General features: G+C 42.1%; 1 protein-coding gene across 12 annotated transcripts in view; it reads right to left on the reverse strand.

Moving 5' to 3' along the window:
• The window catches only part of msi2b (musashi RNA-binding protein 2b), a 261,495-nt gene that overhangs the window by 106,999 nt on the left and 144,426 nt on the right, over positions 1-10,070 (reverse strand). For all 12 annotated transcript variants that reach the window (XR_014876618.1, XR_014876617.1, XR_014876620.1 and 9 more), the window contains exon 7: positions 8,693-8,741. Coding sequence is in view for 5 of the 12 variants with exons in the window: in XM_085175919.1 (XP_085032045.1) it covers positions 8,693-8,741 (49 nt within the window). In the remaining 7 variants the exon portion in view is untranslated. The remainder of the gene's footprint in view (positions 1-8,692; positions 8,742-10,070) is intronic.

Here is a 10,070-nt window from a genome sequence, read left to right on the forward strand (position 1 = left end):
ACACAACCAGTTTTTTGTTTGTTTGGAAGGCAGCTCGCTCAGTGTGACATTGACTCCTCAGTGCCAATTCCACACTGGGAGCTACACTTGCTAGCTTTGCTGCCAATCCAGGTAAAGAGATTACAGACACACACAATGCAGCCTTCTGTTCGTCTGCCAAGAAGAAAACCAGCCCTTTAAGCCCATAGAAAAAGGGGGCTATACATAAATTCACACAGCATTGGCCCTTTCCACATACAAACACCAAGAATCCCCTTCTTCTCCAGGAACATGGCTTCTAATGCGCGCCTCGCTCACTGTGGCTCTCTCATACAAAGCAGCCTTGTGACTAAAACAATCCAGCCTCCATTTCTTTATCCTGGTCCCCAAGACTGTTGCACATTACTATTACTTGCATCATACAAATAAAGAAGGAATTTGGCTTACAATCAGTCACACAGTCATTATAAAGCTACACTAATGGGTGCTGTCTGGTTCCAAACTATTGTAAAACAATATGAAAGAAAGTTACACTAGGATTTCATCATCTTTCTTAGTGATGTAATTAAAAAGGTGAGGGAGAATGCATGTATCGCCCAAAATAGATATGGTGTCACCTGCGAATATTTTAACTCAGAGGTATTATCTAAAGATTTGCTGGAGAACAAAAACTTGACGATAGCTGCTTGGCTGACGCTGCTTTTTTAGCAGTTGAGATGTTGCACACAGGAAACAAACTCACTGTGACCCAATTAATGAACTACTTAGAATTGTAAGAGTCTAATTGGGGACCAAGCAGCGAAGCCTCAAAGGGATCTAGTACTTCTTCCTTTTTCAATGCATCTTCTTCATCAATCATATTCTTTACCTTTCAGCTCCCAGAATTACAAGGTAAAAAGTCTGAAATTTGAAATACCGATTAGAGACAGCTGTATGTTCTTTTTAATCAATTTATGACTTCAAGGCTGGACTATTGTAATTTATTACCATCAGGCTATCCCAAAAACTTCCTGAAAAACCTTGAGTTGAGTCCAAAATTTTGCAGCCAGCTGCTAACAGGAACTAGAAAGCGAGAGCACATTTCTCCCTTATTGGTTTCTCTTTCTTGAATAATCAGGCCCCATTTTATCTTAAAGACCTTATAGTGCCTGATCAGCCTGCAGTCACAGAGCACTTCTCTCTCAAAACTTACTTGTGTTTCCTAGGGCATTTAAAAGTAAAATGGGACACAGAGCCTTCAGCTTTCAGGCCCTTCTTCTGTGGAACCAGCTCCCAGATTGGATTTGGGAGACAGAAACGTTTAGTATTTTTAAGATTAGGCTTAAAACATTTTGCTAAAGTGACCCTAAACCCTCTCATAGTTACACTGCAATAGGCCTAGCCTGCTGGGGGATTCCCACGATGCACTGTTTGTACACTGTTTTCACTCACTATGTGTTTACTTTTAACTTAGCATTTAAGTTTGACACCAAGTGCTTGCTCATAGGTGGTTGTCTCATTGTTGGGCTATGCTGGGGTCATTATGACTCAATATAAAATAACTGAAGTAATCACAGGACCAGCCAGCCCAGAGCTCCATTGTCTCCATAGTGTCCTAGGTAAGCCTTGGGGTAGTTTAGTTATCCCTGAAATGCCTCACCTAGGAGTTGTCAAGGAGGCATCATGGTCAGATAATGGTGCCACTTCAGGTGGCTCCTTTCAGTGAAGTGTCTCCATTCTAAGCCCCTCCCAAATTACTAAAGCTCAACTACGTAGGAAACTAATTTCCACTGCTTGTATCTTATTCTTTCAGTCACTACTCAGAGCTGATAACCATGGGTGAGCGTCGAAACATAGATCGACCTGTAAATTGACAGCTTTAGACTACTTTGATGCTCAGGGTTCTCTTCACTATAACTGATCGGTACAGCATATTCAGTCTGTCTGTCTGTCAGTGGCTTGCTCCACTCTCTCCTCACTTGCGAACAAGACCCTGAGATACTTAAACCTCCACTTGGAGCAGTAACTGACCTGGAGCGGGCACTCCATCCTTTTCTGGCTGAGAACCATTGGCTAAGACTTCGAGGTGCTAATTTTCATTCGCACTCAGCTGCAAAGCACCCCGGTGCAAGCTCTCAGTCACTGCCTGATGAAGCCAACAAAACCACATATCTGCAAAAAGCAGAGTCAAGAGCCTGAGTCCAGTGAATCAGACACCATCCACCCCTTTGCTGTACCTAGAAATTCTGTTCATAAAAATGAAGACCAGAAAAGGCAGCCCTGGTGGAGACCAACACCCACCTGGGACAAGTCTGACTTTTTGTTGACAATATGATCTAAGCTTTTACCAAGGTTATACAGGGACTGGAAACAATTGAAACCAAATGAATCAAAGTACACAAATGTGCCCCATTCTATGCTCAGGGCATTCTGGCATATGACAGGAGGAGCAAACAGTTGCTACCTTCCTCTACGTGTTTCGGGACTAAAGACAATACCTTACTCAAGTAGATTTTCCAGACAACAACTGGACAGACACATCAGCAGATGGGATTTTTCCCACTCCCAGGAGGGTCACTGTTGCTTGGATTAGCATTTGAAATGTAGCAGTATGTGTGGCATGACCAGGACCATTATTTAGGCAGAACCACAGTGAAACACTGTCTGATTATTTACAAAAATAGAAGACTAGCACAAACACTGCTGATCATCTTACAAATTACAGATGCATTTTCTATCCTTTGCTCCCATATGCTCGCTTATTTGGAAGATTCATCAAGAACCGTTAGTAAACCAACTATGGACATCCTACTACAGTAAAATCTGCTTGGTGTGAGGTCGCTGCAAGGAGTGAAGCACTCTGCAATTAGGTTTAGAAAAGTGCTCCAAAAATAAACATTCCAATTTTTGAGGTGAAGTTAACTCAGTTTGCTTTAGTTACATCCTCATTTTTTAAGCAGCGCAGCATTTCCAGTCTTTAGGATTATCATTAATTAATTTTACGTCTGTCACAGACTCTGAAAGCTTTAATAAAGACAGAGGTTAAAGTGGATTATCTCTTCAGCAGCACGGAAAAATATGAGTGGACAAGAGGGTGAAGAACCATGCCAACGTGACAACCATTTTGTTTTACTTTTATGACTTGTGGTCTGTTTTATTTTATTTTATTTTATTTTATTTTCAGTTCTATCCTAGTAATGAATTCAGTTTTTTCCCCATCATGTTTTCCACATTTATAGAGCCTACAGGAAATAAGGTGGTATATGACAATGCATCTAAAACAAACTTTTGTAACATCATAGCATAATCACAGCAACATCCACCATTGCATAGTTAAATAACTTACTGCAAATGGATTAAGATGTTCTGAGTGCAGCTGCTGCCTTTGTAGGCTTCTTAAATCCTTCCTAACATCCTAGTGACCTTTGAGGTCAATCAAAACATTTAGCAATTTTTTTCTTTAACTATGTGACCTCAGTTACTCGCTCAAGACTGTATACTGTATATAATCAATAGACGTAACCACCGTGAAGGTTTGTGAAGCCCCATTTTAAGGCCTCAACATTAGAATCATTGCCATCCTTGTTTCTTGGAGCCATAACTTACCATTTTTGGTCAAGAGGGTTGCTAAGTTATTAGCTAATAGCACCTACCCAGCACCTATCCAGCCATAGACGGCAGACTGACTCTTGGATGAGTTAACATACTTGACACATCATACATATTATTTGCCAGATAATTACAGTAAACAATCTCCAAAAGAGGTAAAAACTACAAACATAATCAAAAGCTCCAGTTCATTGATTGGACGTGGAGCCTAGCAGACAGTTGCCTGACACAACTGTATGAGTCGGCAGCCTGTGTTCTGTCAGTCAACGCAGCCACATCCCTAACTTTGAGCCTTAATAAAGTTTTATGGGTGAGTTATTGGACGGTTGCTATAAAGGGGGAAGTTAGCTTTAGTACCAGACTGTAAAAATTCTTATCTGTGCTGTAAAGCAGTTTTTTTTTAAAAAAAAACATGGGCATTTATGGGCATTGTTTTACTTTTGAAGACAAATACAGGTGGCCACATAAGACTTTCTTTTCACTCGTTTCTTGTTTCTGTGGTTCGAGCACTCCTGCAGCAAGAACAGGTCAAAGTTAAGGTTGTGTTTACAATATACATTTAACTCTGGAAGCATAAAGCAGATTTTTAAAGATTACACTCCATCTGATTCCTCACATAAAGTCAAGTCCAAAGCTAACCCTAAGTTGACACTTGATTATGACCTTGCTTGGAAGCACAAATGATTGCTAGTAGGTGCCAAAGAAAAGCAAAAGCATCACAGATCAAGGCTGACACAAGTTACCTCCCCCATGCTAACCTAATAGACGAGACTGCCATTCTGGATTTAACTGAAACTTTGAACACATTCAGGTAGCAAATGATTCTAGTCATGACCAAAATTGGTGGAGGTGATCTTCTTTCAGAGCCTCACAGAACTTACTACACCTCCTCTCCTCCATACCTGCTTCACGCCCTGGGGGATGGGGCTATGGCTCCCCACACTCCCTAGCACATCGTTACATGGAGAAACGTTTTGAATACAAGCGTGCTGATCCACACAGGTGTGCACACAGGTGTACACACGGGTGTTCACAGACAGAAACTACACCTTTCTTGGCTGCTACCTCAAAGCACATTGTGCGCTGTCAATCTTGCGTGCTGCACAATAACATTTAATATTTAGTATCTACTGTTATTTACTGTTAGCTAGTTTATTATGATGGTGTTGTGTTTATTATCTTGCTCTTTTTTGTTTGTTTTCTCTTCTGTTTTTTCTTCTCTCGACGGGTGATCCAGGTAATTTTTTTTCTTCCTCCCTTCCTCACTATCTCTTCTCCTCTGTTTTTCTTTCTCTCCCTCTCTTTCTTTTATTCTTTCTTTCTCCCTGTTCTATCCCACAGTCATGTCTGTCTCATCTGTAACAACAGAAAATAAAACAAAATAAATACATAATAATAATGAAGGTCAATCAAATGGACCAATATGGCAAGGCCATGATGAGCCACTTGGTAAAGTAAATCCGCTAGGCATCTTTCTTGGCCTTCAGACAATAAATCTGATGGCTAAAGATCCAAACGGGACAGGCAAAAAACAAACAAACAAACAAACAAACAAACAACTTACTATACTGGTTTAAATTTTCAAACAGTTTGTTTGTTGCAGCCAATAGAAATTGGAGCGAAGCTGGCAAACAGAAAATGAGATGATATCTGAGCTACTGTATTGACACCAAGCTTGATGTTTAGATTTGGTAATTCTTCTTCAGGTCATCAAAAAACAAAAAACAAACAAACAACAAAAAAACCCCTCCATGCTTCGCCATGGGAAGCAGCAATAATTAAAAATGCACTTTTCCTATTGGTGCTTGCAGCCAAGCTTTTATCGTGACCAGATCAAGTTGCCATGGAGACTGTGCCGTGCTGGACTGCTTGATCTGTCATCATCATCATCATCATTATCATAATCATCATCCGTGAAACTTGCAAGTATATTTTAGCATCGGAATTGCATTGCTCTAATTTCTGTTGTGTGTGTTGTTCTTGTTTTGACTTGTGTGTAGTAAGAGTGATGCTGGGAAGCTGCTCGTGAATAATATCTATGCTAAATATTTTCACCTTGTACAAGGTACCTTTTGAATTATACGTGGGGTACAATGAGAGTGCTACTGTGGTGGAGAAGCAGGGCTAATTACGGTGTGGTAGAGTAGCACTTAATAAGGGACGCTTACGAGTAACAAGACAAAGAATTCATTTATCATCTACTGTAACTTGTAACTCACAAATTAAACCCCAATGCTTTGGCGGATAATGATATTTGCCACTCTTTCATCATGCTCTCAATCCCATCCGTTTACAGATGCCATTTTTCTGCACCCCTGTAACACTCTTCATGGCACTGCCAATTGTGTTTGACAGTGAAAATCACATTTGAGATCATAGATCATATGTCAGCCAGCGGGACGGGAGGAGGTAAAGGGATGACAGAACGATTTTTGACTCAGGGCTATACCAAAAGCTTTTATTTCCCCCCCATATAGCTTGTCTTGTCATCCAATTTTGGCATGTGAAGGCATGTTGAGGGGGTTGGAAATGATGACTGGTATGTGTAGTCTGTGACTGCTGTGCTCATGGCCCTGTCCCCAGTCTGTGTTTTGGAGCAAAGGCACTGTTTGCTGGACCTCCTGCACAACCGAATAAACCACCCATAAACAAGAAAAGTTAAAAATATCTTGTGAAATAATGCCCTGAAATTCTCCTCTCTGTCACAAAATGAATGTCAGGAGAAAAAGGGGAAGGTTGTAGGGAGGCGGAGCAGGAGTCAGTGAGGGTGGGGTGAGGTGGGGGGGGGGGGGGGACACTGCAGTAGAACATGGAACAATAGGCGCCCTCTGGCATCAACCTCTGGACAGCCCAAGCCGCTCAGCAAAGACACTGAACTCACCCACAATGAACTGCTGCAGCGGGAAGGGAGGCTTTAGAGAGTTCAATTTCCAACACAATTGGCTGTATTCTACTCCTTTAAATGCCAAGGAGATGGTGTGCAGCGTGTGCCTTTGTGAGGAGCTTTGCTTACAGCGAGTGTCCTCTAACAGGAGAGACAGAAGGAGAAAGACAAGAGATGGCGAAGACAGGCCAGAATGGGAGATGGTTTGGGGACAGAAATAGTGTGACTGGATAGAAGAAAAGGAAAAACGAATAAGACTGAATGACCGGGAGAGATAGAGAGTAAAAAGGAAAAAAAAAAAGAAAAGGTAGAAACGAGAAGGGTAGAGAATGTCTCCTCTGGTTGTCGTTTCGCCAGGCTCGCAGGGACTGTCTGAAGGACAATGCTGCTACTAGTGAAGTGTGACGTTTGTCCTCTATCCAATTCACCACAGCCCCAAAGAAAACACTCACAATCAAGTGTCGATCATGCATCTCAAACACAATAAGCTCTTCCAAAAAAAAAACCCAAAAAACAGAACATCGCATTATACAGCAATATACAGCACTGACCTTAGGTAAGAAATGTTTAGGGAGAAAAACAAAAAAGCTACAGAAATGACATTCAAATGAGGCCATCTGAACCTTTGCAGTAAAAGCGCACCTTTAAAAGGTTTTTAGTAGTAAAAATAGCATTTTTCTTTTTACAGTATAACCTCCCGATGTTCAAGTAAATATAGCAAATAAAAATATGACCAGTCACATTAATGGCTCTGGTGAATAACTTCTTAGAGGTTTGTAATATTCTGCGCCATTCATCTGAAAGACCTGTTGTGCTTTTTTTTTTTTTTCCCCCCCAAGATGAAAAAAAGCAAATATCTACCGTGTCAAATTCCCACTGGAACAAATAATCAAAACGCTACTTAAACAAAACAGCAACCGCAGGAAGAACTGCACCTGACGCCTGTCTCCGTGTCACACTCAATATAAATATGCCCGCTGTCATCAGAAAAATTGCCAAGGAGGCTGTTTCTCCATCACTGTCTTCATTTGAAGGGCATTTTGCTGCCCAAAGGCAAACGCCTAACACACTCTCCAAGCATGGCGCCCAGCCCCTTTCACCGAGGGCTGGCGGTGCAGCAGACAGGAGAGAGAAGAGTGAGAAATAAGAGAGAGTGAGAGAAAAGCCTTCGTCTCAAAGCAGACCTCACACTGGGTTCTGTCACTACAGATCAAAATCCCCTCAAAGCCATAGATCACTTCCACTATAGTTCACATGTTTCACACTTAGAAACTGTTTACCAGACTCAAAAGAGTTTGCCTGCACAGCACTCACACACGGATATAGCTTAAAAACCAAAGACAGAGTTCACTCGCAAAACAATAACTGCTTTCGATCCCAGAACACTGCACTTAAACATTTATACACTTTGAGGGGACGACTTCTTCGCTGCAAACAAATATTTACATCTATATGCTCAGCCCAGCTGAGTGAGAGGGTTGTGATGCCAGCTCTGCCTACAAGTGAGCTGACTGGCGTGACAAACACAGCAGTGTCTGCTCCTTTTTCTTGTGGAAATACCTGTCAGCGCCTGTCGACTGCTCACGCACACAATGATACATACAGGCATAAACAGCCAGGGACAGTCTGTCTCCTAAAAAGTTCCTTTAGCGTACCTGTGTGAGGCAGCAATACCAACCATCGCACAGTTTTGAGGATAAGTGACAGGCCTATATACGTGTCTGCCGGTGGTTAAGTCGGGGCCTAAAAGAGTGTCGCTTGGCTTAAATACGCCGACGCCGCATTGTGGTGCAGGGAGGAAACCTGTCTTTGGAAAGTCCTTCTGCTTGAGAGAGAAATGTCCCCCCTCATCTCAGATAAGGAGCTGATGAGATAAAGCGATAAAGTCAGTGCTTCTCTTGGGTCTTATCTGATGCTGTTATCTGACTGCACAGCACCCACCATCTCGCAATCTTTACACCCTTTAAGCACCTCTCTGAAACACTCACACCAGCATCATCGCAGACACACACGCACACACTCGCCATCTAATGCTCAAACATTCTAAACACCGTACCAGCTTATTGATTACTTTGACACGCTCCCATTGTTGAACAGATGGCACACCTAATATCATGTGAAATGGAACTGTTCTGTGTTATCTCATGGGGAAAGGACATAAAATGACTATTTTCTCACCTTTCGGAAAGACAGAGGGGGAAAAAAACATCAGGAAAGGGGGAACAGAAGCTGTGCACTTACCTCTATGTCTGTTAGTAGTCTTATCAAACATAAGCATGGCATCATCAACCTGGAAGACATAAGAGGAGTGCCGACATTAGCTTAATCTTTTCGGCAAGTACCTCGCATCACCTTCTCCCTATTGAATCGCAGCTCGTCTACTCGCAGTAATTGCTCTTAGAATATTTATTTTCGCTCCTTTACACTGATTTCTTCCCCAGCACCCCTCTCACACATAATAAATCAGAGTTCACGCTGTGTTGTCGGGTTACCACTTCCGTGTCCATCTATAGATTAAAATTTCAGAGATAAAGAAATCCATGCAATCACAGTGGCGTTACGTGTTTTCTGGATTAGATGTGGCAAATATGCGAAGAGCAGCAATGGGAGAAAAATTAACAAAAACTACCAGAAGAAAAAAGAAAGAAAGAAGAAGAAGAAAAACTGTGTTGACAATATGTTTATTTTGATGAACACTGATGTCCAGTCTTGGGGAGAGGGACAGATAGACACATTATACTAAGCGGGTGTGAGACAAATGTGATCCTTCCTCATCTCAGAGCCCCAGCAGCCCCAGCAGCAGCAGCAGCATCCACCATAATATCATCCTTCATCATGTCCAATAAAGCCACACACAGACAGGCAGCATTTTTTTTTCACACATCCCCGAAAAACAGATCTCTAGACACACTCTTCTTTCTATAATGCTGATGAAATGCTTAAAAAACAGACTGAGGCATGCTCATTTAGCCTGTGATGTTGTCTAAGAAAAAAAAAGAAAAGAAAAAAAGATGGAGGAGTAGAGACAGCAGCAGCAGCAGACAGAAACAAAAAGAGGGAGCACTCTGCACCATTCACTCCCTGGTTATGGTCTATAGGTAAGTGTAACTGTACTGAGGAGGCTTAATAGTGTGCAAGTGTGCATCTGTGCTTTTCACGGGAGGGTTACAAAGCTTCGGGAGGAGATGGGAAGAGACAAGAATAGGGGGTCTCACTCAAACCGAACTGTCTGATTGGATAAAGAGAAGTGCCTGGCAGCCAGGCAGACTAGCGCTGGCACGCTGTTCGTGCCACCCTCTTGCCACACATTTGGCACACAAGACGTTGGCACAGCTTGTAGGGCCAAGTTACTCACTGTATGGCTCACAGGCACTTGATTTGCTCCTCCCTAAATTATTTCCAAGTTGTCAAATTTAGCAAGCAATACTGATGTGAATCTTCAAGTAACTTATATACATATACACACACCCAGCGCCTGAGCACCTGAACTGCTGTTTGCCAGACTACCTGAAAAGGAAGGCAGGCAGAGCCTGCAGGTAAATGTTGCGGAAAGGTAGGGCTTATTAAATCCTACAGAGTTGCATCAGTTCTGCAAATTAGTGATAAACAACAGCTGTGA

This window comes from Neolamprologus multifasciatus, chromosome 10 (assembly GCF_963576455.1).
Source record: "Neolamprologus multifasciatus chromosome 10, fNeoMul1.2, whole genome shotgun sequence".
Classification (NCBI taxonomy): domain Eukaryota; kingdom Metazoa; phylum Chordata; class Actinopteri; order Cichliformes; family Cichlidae; genus Neolamprologus; species Neolamprologus multifasciatus.